This window comes from Papaver somniferum, unplaced genomic scaffold (assembly GCF_003573695.1).
Source record: "Papaver somniferum cultivar HN1 unplaced genomic scaffold, ASM357369v1 unplaced-scaffold_148, whole genome shotgun sequence".
In the NCBI taxonomy this organism is placed as follows: Eukaryota; Viridiplantae; Streptophyta; class Magnoliopsida; order Ranunculales; family Papaveraceae; genus Papaver; species Papaver somniferum.
The window spans coordinates 366,583-384,260 of record NW_020624154.1 but is presented as its reverse complement, the minus strand read 5'-3'; the positions used below and the strand labels follow the sequence as shown (position 1 = coordinate 384,260).

Below are 17,678 nucleotides of genomic sequence, written 5' to 3'. Positions count from 1 at the left end.
AATAGCAAAATTACATTCAAGAAATAAGTGGGTTAAAAATTCCTAACCATTCCTACTAAGATTATAAGATTGCAAGTAGTATTTATGTTTGGAATAACAGCTACGACTCTCGTACTATTAAAAAGAATAGCCAGTAACAACATAGTCTCACCGTGGATCACGGCTATATCACCAGCGGTACAGAGTATCCCGCTAGTTTCCAAGGGTTGGCCGATCCGGCAAATCACTCTCAGTCTGAAGGATACCGATGAATTACCCCCGGTAATAGAATGTCACATCAGGATCACCTGTATCCTCGTTCGGGCCCACACTTACCCAGCCTGCCTACACTTTCATTTCTCTTTCTCATTCCTTCTCTCTCCAAAAATCGTTCACCAGATCTAAGAAGAAAACCAAAATCAAAAAAATCAAAGAAGAAGAAAAGAGTTCGAGAAAGAAAACCAAAGATGTCGACAGATAGTGAAGATTTAGATGAAGATGAGCTATTACAAATGGCATTGAAAGAACAATCACAAAGAGATACAAATTATCATAAACAATCAAGAAATTCTTCTTCATCGTCAAAGAAACCAGTTGTTAATCTTGTTCAAAAACCATCGTCACAAACTAGAAAAAACAATAACCCTAATAATAACAGTAGAATGTCTAATCATCAAAGTAGACAAAGTATAGATGTTGACGATGATGATTCTGAGGTTGAATTACTTAGTATATCTTCTGGTGATGAAGATAACAACTCTAAAGATCCTGGTGTTGTTTCTAAGAATCGTGGAAAAAGTGGTGGTAGTGCTAGAGATGATGTTACTGATCGGAATTGGGATGGGAAAGAAGCTAATTGTTGGAAACGTGTTGATGAAGCTGAGGTAATTTAGAATTTCGAGATTTTGGTTTTTCGTTGATTTCCTATTGAATGACCAGTGTTAAGTTCATCTTAGTGAAACCTTATTGTGAAATTTAGGTCTGAATTGTGGAACATAGGTCTGAAATGCGAACTTTAAGTCTGAACTGTGGGATTTAGGTCTGAGTTATCATACTGTCTTATTTGTAGTTGAGTTGGATCCTAAATTGTGGAATTTAAGTTTGAATTGTGGTATTTGTAAGGGAAGTTAGTTAAGTTGTGTCAGGAAACTTGGGCATTGCGAAATTGGCAACTTTGCTCTTAGAATGAGATAGTGTTGTACCCCGATGAGTTTGTATTCGAGGAAATTGGCCTAGCCGGTTTTGTTTTCTTTTACTGATGGTCTTGGAAGATATCTGGATTGTTTAAAAAGCCATTACAATGAAAACTTAGAGACAATTCTCTCAAAATGAGCTGGTAATACTTAATAGCTACCGAAAAAGCTTGGATGTTACGTACATTGAGGTGACGCCGTTCGAAGGTTATATTTTCTTTCCTTTCAAAAAGTTACCTCTGTAAGCAGAAATAGCTATGCCAAATTGTCCATGGTAGCTGAACTAGTTTCAGTGGTGTTTTGCATGAATTACTTTTCCAGTGTACGGAGCATGTTGGTTTTGTACAGTAGTTTTAAATGGAGATTTTTGGGTTACCCAGGTCTTTAATAATTCTTTTATTATGGTTGATGACCTGAAGTCTGTATCTTTTCACAATCCATATTGAATGGTAATGGATGGGATTTTATTTGCTTTAATCTGTGAGGTGTCTGGTTTCACCCGAAGAATAACTCGGTGCAATAAAAAATCGTGCAAGGATTTCTTTCTGCGAGGTGGAGTGTCCTTTGCTAGTTGTTACTTGTTACATACCCTTTGCCGTGTCCATGCAAGTTAACACTGCCAATTTTGTCTGGCATTTGGGGAGGCAGAAACGGGTGGTTCACGTAATTGCTGTATTTTTAATTCATCTAGCATAATGTGTGATATTTACAAATCTGTTGGTGAAGCTACAAATATTTTCATTTATTTTCTATAACTGCTATCTTGTTTGTGCGCAATGTTTACATGCTTCCTTTTGCAGCTTGCGCGCAGAGTTCGTGAAATGAGGGAGACTAGAGCAGTTCCAGTTCCTCCTGTGGCGCCAAAAGCTGCACGTGGTCGAATCGGATTTACAAATTTGCAGTCCTTTCCTCGAGGAATGGAATGTGTAGATCCCCTTGGACTAGGGTAAGTTTTTTTAATCTTTATGTGGTCATAAATGCTTGCGTTTGTTACCAATGTTCATAACAGGGATGCTATATGGTGTACCAAGTACTAAATTTATCTTATTCTAATCATAAATGACATTTGCAAGTTTCTATTACTGTTCCCATTTTTTTGTTAGCCCTTCCAGATATTAGCCCCGGGTCATTTATTGTATATCCCATCCCACTGCTAAATCAGTTTGAATTTTTTGTAAGTATGAGTTCATGACTGATGTTTAATTTTAAGTGTAATTAAACTAAGAACTGCATGGATTGAATGAAGTGCTCTACCGGTATAGGGAGACTGCTCTCTTTGTTGCATCTTCATCTTCATTTGTTTCTTAAGCCTCCTATTGGGGAATAAGTACACGGGTCAACACTTTTATGATTTTAAATGGATAACCAGATTGGGTGACGCGATTGCACACTACAGTTACCTAATAGATATGTGCCCACAACATGTTAACTTCCCTAGAAGTTTTTACTTTCTACGTCTCTCATGCTTCCTGTTGCCTCACTCTGTATAATATGTTGACAGGATAATAGACAATAAGTCGTTGAGGCTGATCACAGAGGCTTCAGAGAGCTCCCCGTCCAAGCTTGATAAAGATTATTTAGACAATAATCTCCGTGGTATTACATCTTAATTCATTTAGTATTTTTATCAGTGAAAAATGTATGCCAGTTTTTGTATTTCCTTGCAACTGCGCGATGATTAACTCTTTTTATTGTATTGATATTACAATCTCTTGATCAAATAAATAACTCATATTTAAAATTATCGCCAACATTTTCTTTGAAAATTGATAAATGCCTATTTTTTGCATTTATGCTGATGTTAGCTTAGGTTTTTGTTGATTTTTTTTGTTTTTGTTTTTTTTTATCACCTGGTTTTTGCTGATTCTGTTTGTTGAGTTAGTTGCTTAACTCTTAGGATGGTATGCAAATTAGATGTTCAAAAATCATCAACATATAGTATGTTTCATGAAGTTTCATGTCTGAAGATCAATCATCAAATATTATATTTAATTCTAAATTCTGCTAGAGTCTTCATAATCGATGACAAGCTCTGTATACCGCCTAACCTTAGACAGTAGGTTATATTGTGTTCAATTGCTACAAAACTCTGGTATTCGAGCACGTGCAAACAATCATATGTTGTGAGCAATATATGGTACTTCTTCATTAACTGAAGAGGAGGGAATCTTAGATATTTAGAGAAGATCTGGATACAAGCCTGGTTAAGAATCACATGAACTTTTTTTTGCGGTTAGCTGTAGCATTTCAGATATGCTGACAGTTTGAAACATTCTGAACATTACATGAATAGTATAAAGATAGCAACTCAGTCTAGTCTTTTCATTACCACTAATCAAGGTAATATTTGAGATATTCTGACAATTTGAAGTTAGTACGTAAAATCTAGCTCTTAACTAGTCACTATCTCGTTCTGGTAACTGAACCAAAATGAAACAATCCGGCAAATCAAACTTTTTGAATCATCAGTAAACCGAATAAATCTTTTGAACTCGTGAGACCTTGTTAAAGATGGTACTTTCTTTTTTTGATCAGCAAAGAAAGGATTTGTCTATAAAAATAGGGTACAAAAATTTGATATCTGTTTAATTGTTTCCTTGCAGAGAAGTTGATGTATGTTTCTGACAAGTTTGATGCAAAACTATTTCTAGCCCGTATACATCAAAATACTTGTGCGGCAGATTTAGAAGCTGGTGCCCTTGCTTTAAAGACTGATCTGAAAGGAAGGACTCAGCAAAAAAAGCAATTAGTCAAAGAAAATTTTGATTGCTTTGTTTCTTGCAAAACTACTATTGATGGTATGTTATTTATGCCATTTGATTTCTCTCTGCTCCAATCCTTGTTGCCATTGTCGATACCGTGCTTTGGCTTTGCCTATTTCAGTTAAATCTAATATCACTGTGCGGAATAGACAACAGTACTATACAAGTTCCTTAGATACCTTAGGAAAGATTCTTAACACCTAATAAGTCCAGTAATATTTCATATTAAATTAGTTTCTCCTTTCACGGTGAAAGAGGAAACTATAATATGATGAGCTGTACCACCTTCAATGTGTGTTCTCAAGTCTGTGGCCTCATTGACGACATGTCTTCTATACTCACCATGCTTTATCCGAGTTGTTTGGGCTACAGTAACATGGAAATAAACTGATTATTAAGCTGTGAGATTGCAGTTAGAGGGAACTTCTTCAGACTAGCAAAAGAGAGGACACAGAAATTGTAGAATAGTCCCCAAGAATACCAATTTGAGTCGGCAAAACAAAGTAATAGTCTGACTTTAAAGGAAATATAAACAACATGAAACTAAGCGGCTAAGTATCCTAGATGACATCTTCAAACATGTGAAGATTTTCCTTTCTCGAGGAGATTTGATTTGATAAATGGTATATCTTTGGTGAGTGCTTGATTGATTTATGTTCATGAGACTTCCAATCACACCACTAATAAAAACTGACGTGTTAGTTAAGCTTATTGGAGAGTGGAGACTACAGATAGTTGGAGGAACCCCTTGAAACCTTGCACAGTAGATGCAAAAAAGGGGAATCTGAGTCCTGAATGAATATTACCTCCCATATCTGGGTCGTTAAACATTCATCTGGAATTCGTCTAGCATCAACCTACAAGTGAATGTTTTATTGTGTATCAGCATAGATAGAATTCACAGGGTGAAAGTGGTGCAAGTCGTTTCCTTTATTGTTAGTAAATTCTTTGTGCTATCTCTTCTGTTTTTTAATGATTGTAAGCCTGTTGAATAGATATTGAATCGAAGTTGAAGCGAATTGAAGAAGATCCCGAAGGCGCTGGAACTGCACATCTATATAGTAGTATACAAAGTGTTAGTTCATTAGCAAATCGTGCATTTGAACCTCTATTTGAGAGGCAGGTGAGACAAGTCTACCATTGAATATGGACTTATCAGCTACCTAGTGGTACCGTTGTGACTATTTTTTTTCTTTGCCAACATCAATACAGGTTCAAGCTGAGAAAATCAGGTCCGTTCAAGGTATGCTTCAGAGGTTCAGAACACTATTCAATTTGCCTAGCTCGATTCGCGGAAGTATCAGTAAGGGTGAATATGACTTGGCCGTCAGGGAATACATGAAAGCAAAGTCGATTGTTCTGCCTTCTCATGTAAATAGTGTTCTTCTCTAGTTCCTTGAGCAACTCTCTTATATATTTGACACCATTTTTGCTGGTTAAGTCAATTTTGCGTGCCAACAGTGCCAAAATAGCGATTCCCCGCATTGGCCTTGTCTGTCTCCCTAATTGATCTTTTAGAAACGAAGTTTTTACTTGATATCTAAGAATCATGTTTTTTAGATCATCTCTCCCATTTATTTGTTTCTTTGAGCATGCAGTGAAGTGTTCGCCTCCTGTTTTTTTTTTCTCTTTATTTTATTTATGATTCATTTTAACTAGTTAAGTATTTAAGAGGAACACATATTTAGGTGTGGTTGCCATGGGACAGAATATTCAGGTTATTTAAATCTAACAAATCATCAGAACTGTGGTGTCTTAAAATATCTATAAGGTTCATCTCTTCAGAATCTGCAGTGGGGATTATCTAATTTTGAACTCATTAAATTTAAGAAAACGTACAAACTCAGGCATTAAGAAAACGTACAAACTCAGGCATTAAGAAAACGTATTTTGTTCATTTTGTTTATTTGAACTTTATAAAATGTGGCTCTAATAATGTACTATACACTTGCAGGTTGGAATACTGAAACGTGTTCTTGAAGAAGTCGAAAAAGTGATTCATGGATTTAAAGGCATGCTTTATAAGTCGATGGAAGATCCAGAAATAGACCTAGCAGAAGTAACACTTTATTCTTATTTCTCGGCAATACGTTATAATTTCTTTCATAATTACATAATTAGTTCAAACACTGAAATAGCATGTGAAGAATTTTTTCTTCTAAAATGAAACAATGCGTGTGGGTCATCTTTCTTATCTTTTGCTACTGAAGTTCTTCTTTTTGGAACTACTTAATTGGACGCTAAGTTGCCAAGATGCAAATTGGAATTCTGGGTTTGCTCGAAGTATCCTTGGATCAGATTTCCTGTTAGATAGTCACATGCTGATATGATTGTTTTAGTATATTTAGTTTTTTCCTTCCTTACGTTTCATCGGGAGTGTATCTGTGTTTGATGGATGATCTAGGCACTTTAATTTGTAAATGCGTGATGTTAATGAATTTTGAAGCAAACTTTTGTTAATCCATAGTTGGTCAACAGTAGGATTTTCTATAACTTCTATGGCCGAGTATGAGTTTGCATCGGCAAGGGACCCATATCGAATGACATTCTTTGGCCAGAGTTCATAATATAAAGTTGATACCAGATACTCTTGGCTTAATTCAGTCCTTTCTGCACATGGTATTTATCTTGTACTGTTGGTTTACCTGTAGCTTGAGAACATTGTGAGACTGTTGTTGGAGTTGGAACCTGAGTCAGACCCTGTCTGGCATTATCTTAATATTCAGGTTAGTATGTTATTTGAGATGTTGAAACGGCTCTTTGATTGCTTCCTGAATGAAATAATTGTAATTTATCCTCGCTTACTAAATCTGCTTGGTATTGTTTTGTTCTCATCTATGGCTCGTAATTCATTGTTGTCTTTGAATATACTTACTATGAGCAGAATAATAGGATAAGGGGGTTACTTGAAAGATGCACGTCAAATCATGAAGCAAGGGTGGAAGCTTTGCAGAACAAGATCCATGAGAAAGCCCTGTCTGATGCAAGGTGGAGACAAATCCAGCAAGAGTCTAACAATTCTGTATGTGAAACAATCAAGTGAACCATGTTCGTTTTATTAGGAAAAATTAGTCACTCGATCAGTTTATAGCTGTATTGTAGTTGCATCTAATACTTGTTCTATGACCCTACTCAGTCAGATTCCCTTCTTGGAGACACCAATTTGCAAGGAGATTCACAGCCAATAGATTTACCTAGTGAGGAAGTGGATGCTCTCAAGGGAAGGTATATTCGTAGGTTAACTTCCGTACTTATCCATCATATACCGGCATTCTGGAAAACAGCACTCTCAGTGTTTAGTGGAAAATTTGCCAAGGTATGCGGGTACTCTTTGACTCTTCAGATTTCTAAAGCGATGCTTTGATTTTCATTTTAAAGCAAGTTCATATCTGCATACACGTACTTGAGATTGCAAGTGCTTTCACCTTTCATACCTCGTCCTCTAATAATGTTTCATTGTATGTCCAAATGTGATTTTCTTTTGGGAGTTGGTACCTTATCAATGATTTATACCGTGCCGTACAGGCTTGTTCTACCTTAAGATATTGTGTGATTTCTATCTTTCTTGTACTGTATGCATTGACATGTATTATATCCTCTGAGTACATAAAGATCTCCTGATTAATCGACCTTGTCAAGGATATGCGGCTTAATGGGAAATAAGATATATACATAACAAAAAACTTTGCAAGATGCCTGGAGTAGGAAAATCTTGGATGGTATATCCAATTGCTATATAAGCAAAAAAAAAAAAAAAAGAAAAAAAAGAAGAAGAAGTCATTAGCTAATTAGTTTAAAAATTTATGTCTACAACTGTCTGAATTTGGTGTTTGCATATTAAATATTTTTGTAAGGTTTGGTTGTTTTCCTCTTTTAGACTTTTAGAATGTAAAATCGTAACTCTTGCTGTGCGTGTAAATTTGTTTTGTGCAGTCTTCTCAAGTTGCTACTGAGAGCAATGCTAAGCCATCGATGGGTAAGACTGAAGATAGAGGTGGTGATGTCAAGTACTCAAGTCATTCTCTCGATGAAGTTGCTGGAATGATTCGCAGTACTATATCTGCATATGAAGTCAAGGTGAACATCCTATCTTGCATTCTCTATGCGAAAAAATATACTAGTTCAAATATCGTATCAGGATTAAATTTGTTCCAAAAGATACTGTTTGTTTGAGATAGTGGGTAGACATTACATGGAAAAACAATGTTTGGATACCTTAAGAATGAGGCATCTATCATGGCCTTCGTGCTTGTATGTTGAGTTATTTCTTGTGCTATTATTAGGGTTTCAATAGATCATTGTAGCTAGCTTAGTTGTTTTTCTTTTTAAGCTGTATTCTGATCAGTAGATAGTCAACCACGGTGGTTATCACCAGTTATACGGCCAAGTGTTTATGCAGCTTGGGCTATGAGCAAGTGTATGTGTTCTAAGTGTTGTAATTGCATTATAAGAGTTTCTTTTCCTTGCGAAGCCATTTTTTTTGTTTTGTTTTGTTCTGTTTCTATTTTGTGAGTAGTGTTAGCAGGCAGTTATAAAGGAGTTGCACTGTGCACCCTCTCATTTAAGAGATGTGACCCTAGCACGTGGTCAGTCGGAGAGTTTGGTTCCACAATCAGCAAATAAAATGGGGGTTGCGCTGTATATCTCCCTTAGGGAGCTGCTTGCTAGCAATTCTCTATTATTCTTATCTTTCTTCTAAGCACTGATGCAAATGCTTAGATAGAGTTGAATGTGACAGCACAAACAATGTATTATGTTGTACCATGAGATTTCAAGATCTATGTTAATGAGCTTGGACGATCATGATTATAGTCAGGGAGGTGGTTTTTCTTTACTTGTTTTTTTCAACGTTCCGTTTCTGTGTTTTCTTTACTTTGATTAATAGGATTCATCTCTTCAAGAGACAAGAGGTCAATTATGGTCTTTTTGTTGTCCATGTTGTAGCACCTTTGAATGGGGGATATTGTTGCTTTTAGGAGTTGTTCTAGCAATATTATATTTAACTGTTTATGGAAGTGTTGAATAGCTTTTCCCTTTTCTGTTAGGTTTGTGAACTATATCCATTTCACCCAGCTGGTAGCCGTAGGTTTAAATAATTTTACCCAATCCCATCTTATATCTGCTTGCAATTTTGTCGATCCTTATATTTACTTTAGCATATCAGCACAGTTGATTGGGAGGGTGAAAATAGTTTGAACTTTTTTGCTGTTCTTGATCAGGTCCATAACACATTTCGCGATCTCGAAGAGGCAAATATTCTGTGTCCGTTCATGAGTGATGCCATAAAGGACATATCTAAAGCTTGCCAAGCTATTGAGGGGAAAGAGTCCGCTCCTCCTAGTGCAGGTATTCATCAATTTTTTTAGGGTGCACACACCCTTTCATTTTCTTCGATTTTATTTTAATCTAGGGTCCGCTAAATGTTGCAGTTATGACTTTGCGTACGCTTTATTCGGAAATCACAAAGATCTACATATTTAGGCTATGCTCATGGATGAGACTAACAACGGAGGAGATATCAAAAGATGAAGCTTGGGTCCCAGTATCCATTCTCGAGAGGAATAAGTCACCATATACAATGTCTTTCTTGCCCCTAGCATTTCGTACGATGATGATCTCAGCAATGGACCAGATCAACTTGTGAGTCTAAATTAAAATTTTGTCATAAACTATTTGATTTATTCTGCACTTCCTCTATTCCTTTTTTTTCTTTTTTTTCTTTTTTTTGAATGACGCCCCGAATCACAAGCACTTGGATAGAAAAACTTAATTGTAAAATCAACAATACACAATTTATACATCAATATATGCTAATATCACCTAGAAATTATAAACACGTACTGAAAGATATCTCAGATGTTCTGCTGTCAACTCTTACCAGTGAGTACCTGTAATATACAGGTTACAGAACTTTTAAGAATCTATAGTCCTTGTTACTTAAGTAGCAGGTACAACATTGCGCCTTCAAAACATTACCATGATCATGATAGAGAATTCCAGTTTTTCATTTTTAGCTTCGTCCAAAACTGAACTGTGTTGGTGTCACTCACAACTTTTGGACTGTTTCCTTCGGTTATCAAAAAGTTTAGCGGGCATATTTTGGTGATTGTTGTTCAAAAGAGTGGATGAAGCAAATTCTTAATCTAAGCTCATCCTATATTCTGTTTGGTTATCAGTGATTCAGGAAGCGCTGGCAGTTCATTTCCCTCCTTCTTCTTGTCTCATCAATAATTGCAGCATCTTGTGGGATGCATCACTCTGTTTGCAAAGATAATATAATATATAATGTGTTTGCATGCTAGTAATGCAGTGCGTCATATTCGTTACTGGCAGATACTATGATTCTGAGTTTAATATTCAGCTTACGGTTTATTGTAATGATATCTGCAATTTTGTATAGACTCTAGAAGTCTAGGAAACACAACAAAATTAAAAAACGGAGTAGTTTGACGTTTTTGGCATTTCCTTGGTTTACCTTTTTCCTTGATGTCCTTATACTTATCAGTGCTTGATATATTTGGCAGGATGATTCAGAACCTCAGGAGCGAGGCTGCAAAGTCGAATGACAGATCTGTACAGCTTCAAGAAATTCAGGAGTCTATAAGGATTTCATTTTTGAACTGTTTCCTTGATTCTGCAGGTGTGAGAGGAATAACACCTTGTGCATTTAACTCGGAGATTGTGCTTTGATTCCTTTTTAGATTCTTCATTCTTGTTTTTAAAGCTTGGTTTGTTTTCTTGCTCTATACAGGTCATCTAGAAAGAATTGGTAGTGAACTTACGCAGAGTAGATCAAACAAAGACACTCCCCCCTTACAAAATGGATCTCTGTCGGAGCCTGAACGAAGAACCTGCGGCCTTCACCCTGGTAGCACTGTTACTGATCCACATCAAAAGCTGTTGATAGTTTTGAGTAACATTGGATATTGCAAAGACGAACTTTCTTCTGAGTTGTACAACAAGTACAAATATATCTGGCTATCTCGGTAATTAATGGGTTCTTGGTCTCTCATTTTTTATTTACAAATTTATTTACATTTATGCTGGTTAGGTGTTACTGTGGTTTTGGTATATGAAGTTAAGACAATTTACTACATAAAATCAAGGAAGAATTCTATTAAAAATGATCTGTTTATTTAAGGAGGTATTACGTCAATGACTTCAAATGATTCTAGTTTAGAGGTTGCAGTTTCATTTTTACGCCGTGTTAGGCCTTCTAGGCTTAGAGCTACTTGTTCTACAGCTTAAGTGACGTAATATTTGTATCTGTTCATATGGTTACACACAATATTGCAGGGACAAAGACGAAGGGGATAGTGATGTACAAGATTTGACGACGTCTTTCTTGGGACTTGAAGAAAAGGTCCTTGCTCAGTATACTTTTGCGAAGGTATTGGACAATCCACCTTTAAAGATGCTCAAATACTCAGATCCTTAACTTATTTTGACTTTATCTCTTGGTTTCATTCAGTGAAAGATAAAACTGCTCTAATAAACAAGAAAATACACTGTTAACAATGCAGCCTACAAGATTCCTGATCTTATCAAGTAATTTATGAATTAGGATAGCTATTGTTGAATTTGGAATTAGAAAATCTGATTACAGTTCAAGAGGATGAGAAGACGATTTCAGAGTACACCAGTCTAGGCATATGCCACCGTCACTGGTGTTGGTGTGGTTCAACATGTTTAAGTTTTTGAAATCTTCATTTGGTTCTGAGACAGAAGTCTTCGTTCTAGTTATGGAACATTGAACAAAATGCTTCTGTTTTACTCTCTAGTTTCTATAGTTCATGCTTCTGGACTATTCAGTATTTTTTGAAGCATATTCTCACTAGTTTTTTGAACAATCACAGATTCGCTTCACATGGTTCACTATGAGCCTTTGACTTTTCCTTTTGAAGTGCATCCATGTTTCTTACTTCGGAAGATTTATCTAAATGTATTTACTTCCATACATCATGCTTCTGCTATTCAGTATTTTTTGAAGCATATTCTCACTAGTTTTTACTACTTAAAAATTGATATTGAGTTGCATTCACAGATTCACTTCACATGGTTCACTTTTCCTTTTTCTTTTGAAGTGCATCTATATTTCTTGCTTAGGAAGATATATGTAAATGTATCTAAGTAAATATGTTCCTTCTTCATTTTCTAAAAACATAATATGTTCCTTCTTTGGTTAGTTCATCTTGGTGTGATTTCAGCCTTATTTCTATTTCCCAGGCAAATTTGATCAGAACGGCTGCAATAAACTATCTTCTGGATGGAGGAGTTCAATGGGGAGCTGCACCTGCTGTCAAAGTAATGTTCTTACTTTTAGCAGAAGCCACAGTAGTTTATTTACTTTTTTTTTTCCTTTTCATACAAAAAATTTAAATTTACTATCATATACCAAATCCTCATCTCACATATTTTTAACAGGGTGTGAGGGATGCTGCTGTGGAGTTGCTGCACGCTCTTGTTGCGGTGCATGCAGAGGTAGGCTTCCCTTTCATATTCTGGGACCTTTGTACATTTCCTGTGTTCGTCTCTTTTGTGCTTGATTGTGTTTTGAGCTGCTGATGGGTATTGAAAATTGAATCTTTGAATAAACCAACTTCAATTTGCCATTTTAAGGTGTTGCTGAATTCTTACTGTAAAGCCTTCTCCACTTAAAAAGTTTATGCTGAAATTCATTCGTAAATAGTTGTATGCCGAAGATGGTTGGCTCTTTATGTGGGAAATCATATGAATTTTATGTATGAAAAAGTTACATCTCTATCAAATGCGCTAATCTTGAGTTCTTAAGCTGTTCTGTCGAGCTTAGTGTTCTTAACGATATCTTTCAAGTTAACAGCGACTTAAATGCTTAATTATTAAATAATTGGAAAAGTTTTTTATGAATTGTCTCAACTCTCAACCACTTTTTTTTTTTTAATGGTTTCAGGTTTTCGCTGGTGCTAAGCCCCTGCTTGACAAGACACTAGGCATCCTTGTGGAAGGCTTGATTGATACTTTTCTTGGTCTTTTCCACGAGAACAAAGCCAAAGAGCTCAAGTCATTGGATGCCAATGGTTTCTGTCAGCTCATGCTTGAGGTGATCAATCCTTACTGTTGAAAACGGTTTAGAAATTTAGTTTATTTCCAACCAAAAACCTAGTCTGCAATTGCTGATGCTTCTGTAGACTACAGTGGTGGTTTTTGCAAAACTTTGTGATGTTTCCATTTGCTCCCTGGAGCAGCAGCCAAATATGAGAAAATCATATCCTTTCTGAAAGAAACTTGGAATTTCAGCTAATAGCTTGCTGCAAGAGTTATTTCTTTGTTTGCAAATTTTTACTCTTGCCAACTTGGAATGATCATGACCATTTATTTTTTGCTAATGCACCGTAGAATTATCATCTTTGAGTGCCTGTAGCATTTTGAAGCTCATAAATTTGTCTTTCCTGTATGGAGGTTGTATAAATATCCGCGAAGTGATAATTTTGTGTACTTTGCAGCTTGAATATTTTGAAACAATATTGAATCCTTATTTCACATCTGAAGCAAGTGAGTCTCTGAAATCTCTGCAAGGGGTTTTGCTTGAGAAGGCTTCGGAAAGTGTGACCGAGACTGCCGAGCCAGGTCATAACCGCCGATCCACTCGTGGGAGTGAGGAAGCACTTGCAGAAGACAGGCATCAGGGAATGACTGTGTCCCCCGATGATCTTCTTGTAAGTCTCCCTTCTCTTTCTTTAATTTTTAAACTGGAAATGGAAACCACATGAACCCTGTCAAAGAACAGAGAATAAGAGTAAATTTGCATGCTTCCCCATGTATACTCAATAATTATGGCCAACAGATTTTGAAATGATCACCCCGCTTTTCAAATTATGGCCTTAACAGACCTATTTTTTTCTGATTTGCTGTAAACAACTTTCTAAAAAAAACATCGGTCAATGCTGGTAGGGGTAATAATACCGATTTTGGGTTCAGGATAGAGAGGAGGGAAGTGCAGTCCTTCCTAATAAAAAGTGAAGTTACCCAAACACTAGCTCATGACTACTGCCTTTAGCTTCTGCATCTTTGGGGCTTATTTCTTTCTCTTCCTTTTGGATTCAAACCACTTCGAAGTGGGAAGCAAAACATTGTATGATATTACCAAATGCGGCCCGTAGAATGAACTTAACACATTCCAAATTGTACCCCTTATTGAAGTGTTGGCGTATGTCTGCAGGCACTTGCACAGCAGTATAGTTCTGAGTTGCTTCAATCTGAGCTTGAGAGAACTCGAATAAACACAGCATGCTTTGTGGAGTCAATACCATTGGACTCTGTTCCGGAGCCTGTGAAGTCTGCTTACTCTTCCTTTAGAGGATCAATGGATTCCCCGAGCAGAAGTTACAAAGCAGCAGCGACTCAGCCTGTTGGTTCCCCTGGCTTCTCCCGTCAAAGGCGCAGATGACCTAATAAACATTTTCTTATACTCCTTTCTATATATAGATGTTGTTTGGTGTAATATTATGTGTTGTATTAACTCATCATTTTTGATCAAATCAAAGCATTCATACTTTCACTTTGGCACTTCTAGGTGGTTTCCTACACATGATTGTAATACCCTAGATGAACTTTGTGTTGTGTCCATTAAAAAGAAGGTTATTATTGGGGCGTCACATTCCATTAGAGAGGCGTCACATAATAAGACAAAAATGGGTCACCCACAAGTAATATAAAAAACTCCTTTATCTCAAATAATTTTGTAATGACCAAACAATCCTTGTGTAGTTAATTTTAATTTAATTAGATAATAATTAATAATTAAACCAAGAAGATGAATTTTGTTAGATGGTAGAGAGGGTTTTACACAAAGTGATGATGAATCTCCACCAATTGAAGAAATAAATCAACAAAGTGAAGAACTAATGGTTGAAAATCAACATGTACACCTCTAAACTATCTCCCATGGGTTCAATTTCGCTCAAAACTAGCTTAAGTACGTAAAAAATTTCAGATTTTTAGACTTTCATGGCAAATTACGTCTGGGTTGGGTTTCGTTTCCAACCGTAATTCAATTTTATGCATGGGTTTGGAAGAACTCCAAACCGTAACTGGTTTCCAATATGACAACAATTGAATTACCGTAACTGGTTTCCAATATGACAACAATTGAATTACGTCTGGGTTCCCCAACCCAACCGTAAATATGTTTTGCATGGGTATTTATTACCCGTTTTACGTCTAGGTTAGATTTTTGGATTTCCAACCGTAATCTAAAACGTCTGGGTTAGATTTTCTTCAAACACCCAGACGTAGATAATTACGTCCAGAACAAATAAGCCACGAACCTAAACGCACACAATTACGTCTAGAAAATCAATTCACAAAACCCAGACGTAATCCAATATGAGCGAAACTCTCAAAAGATACAAGAACAATTACGTCTAGGTTAGCCTATAAGATAAACCTAGACGTAAATTCAATTCTACAGTTGGAACTAAGGGAACCCGAACGTAAACCAACATGCAAACTATTTATACGGTTGGAATTTATCCAACCTAGACGTAAGTTCTTCATAAACCAATACTACGATTGGCGAACCTAGACGTAGCACTGACAGTGGAGGAGAGGAAGAGAAGAAAGATGAAGGAAGGAAGAGGAGCAATTTTTTTTTTAGGATTAGATTAGAAAAGATTAGGTTTTTATGTTTTTATTTTAGTTAAAGGGTATTCTAGATATTTTGTACCTAAATAAAGGTTATCCCATAACCACTTTTTTAGACACTAAGAATCCAAGTGAAGCCCCTCTAAAGGAGTGTGACGCCCCAATAATAGCCTTCATTAAAAAAGAAGGCTATTATTGGTGCGTCACATTCCATTAGACGGGCGTCACCTAATAGGACAAAAACGGGTCACCCAGAAGTAATATCAAAAACCCCTTATCTCAAATAATTTTGTAATGACCGAATAACCCTTTAGTTAATTTTAATTTAGTTTAATTTAATTAGATAATAATTAATTTCTACGGTTGGAATCGATCCAAACCTGGACGTAAAACCAATTTCTACGGTTGGAATCAATCAAAACCTGGACGTAAAATCAATTTCTACGGTTGGAATTAAAAGGAACCTGGACGTAAAATTGAAATTTACGGCTAGGTTGACGAAAGGAAAATTTAGTAAACTAAACCTAGACGTAAAATTGAAAATTACGGTTGGAATTCAACTAAACCTGGACGTAAAATCACTTCTATGGTTGGAATTAAAAGAAAACTGGACCGTAAAATCGAATTTTACGGTTGGAATTAAAAGAAACCTGGACGTAAAATGAGCTTCTACGGTTGGAAACTAATCCAAACCTGGACGTTAAACTACATGCAAATAAAATTTTACGGTTGGAGTTAATCCTAACCTGGACGTAAAATCACTTCTAGGATTTTTAAGTTTTATTTTAGTTAAAGGGTAAGCTAGACATTTTGTATATGTGTTAGGATATCCCATAACTACTTTTTGGACATTAAGAATCCAAATGAAGCCCCTCTATTGAAGTGTGACGTTCCAATAATAGCCTTCTTAAAAAAAAAAATAAATGAAAAAAGATGAACCGTCTAGAAGTTTCTGTTTCCTTCGATCTGTATGAGATTGCATTTGTGTCTTGTTAATTAATCGGTGATGAAAAAGATTTGGTGAAGCAGAAGTGCTGTAGTGTTCATTTGCCAATCCGACCACTTAGATGGGCACTCTGTTGTAGCAGCTTATGCATTATCCGGTCAGATGCGGATCCCCCAATTCATTATAGTAGGCGGTCTTATCATGATGCGGATCCCCAATTCATTTCTAGTAGGCGGTCTTATCTAACAATGTGGATTATTCCGGGCCGGTGAATGGAGATAGTGTTCGAGCTTACATAAACTATGTCGGTTGGCTAGTGGCATGCAAATCAAGCCTTCATATATTAAGTTTATGGACCTATGTCTGATCCGGGGATCCAACTAAGATTGTGCTTGTTCTTTTTGCTGACTCAACGTCTGTATGTGATTCGGTCCCTGACTAGCTCGAGTCAGATATCAAACTGTTTGTTTTTATTTTTGATTTTGAATCAGATTTGACTCAGACCTAACTCCTGATTCGGATCCATTTGAGTCAGGGAATAAAGTACCCATGACTCATGAAATCAAGCCACTGACTCATATATTTTTGAGTAAGATGAGTCAAATCTGACACAAAAAACAAACATATTGAGTCAGATCCAGATCAGTTAGGTGATCATATGAGTCAGGTGATATCAGTCAGATCCAAACGGGCTAGATTCAGACGAGTCAGGAAAAAACAAACAAGGTGTAAGTAACTGGAATAATTATGAAATTGCCGCTGGAGTTAAATTGGATAAGGAATCTCCCTCCTTTTAATGTGAGCAAGAGAATATCAAAACTTCGCCCTTCATGACTTCAGATCTCCCTGCATTAACTTCTTAGCCGATAGATTTGGAAATATTCATAAAAAAATTTCCGGCACAAAAAGATTCTTGTCATTAATTATTATCATATAAAGGAAATGAGATCATTATATCTTGTAGTACACTACAAGGAGTGTATATACTTTATAGACACAATGAAAGAATAAAGGAGAACCAACACACAGCACGTACGTGCACAATCAGTCACATTTAGTTAGTACTTAGCAGAAATAAATGCAAAGTGAGGGAGTGTAAACCACCAGGTGTATAACAATTACCCCTTCTCGAACTGAACTGTTTGAAGCTTGTTGAAACTGAAGTATTTCGGCTTA

At 36.3% G+C, this 17,678-nt stretch overlaps 1 protein-coding gene across 1 annotated transcript; it reads left to right on the top strand.

Moving 5' to 3' along the window:
- Positions 1-348: 348 nt before the first annotated feature.
- LOC113335488 (exocyst complex component SEC5A-like) lies at positions 349-14,647 on the top strand. Its single transcript, XM_026581531.1, has 21 exons — positions 349-863; positions 1,973-2,118; positions 2,674-2,768; positions 3,776-3,970; positions 4,930-5,057; positions 5,147-5,305; positions 5,889-5,993; positions 6,586-6,660; positions 6,819-6,956; positions 7,071-7,250; positions 7,868-8,011; positions 9,154-9,280; positions 9,364-9,574; positions 10,459-10,574; positions 10,686-10,920; positions 11,231-11,324; positions 12,161-12,238; positions 12,359-12,415; positions 12,864-13,013; positions 13,417-13,629; positions 14,133-14,647. Exons 1-21 carry the CDS (start codon positions 447-449, stop codon positions 14,358-14,360), a joined length of 3,291 nt encoding a protein of 1,096 aa, XP_026437316.1. The 5' UTR covers positions 349-446; the 3' UTR covers positions 14,361-14,647.
- Positions 14,648-17,678: the final 3,031 nt, after the last annotated feature.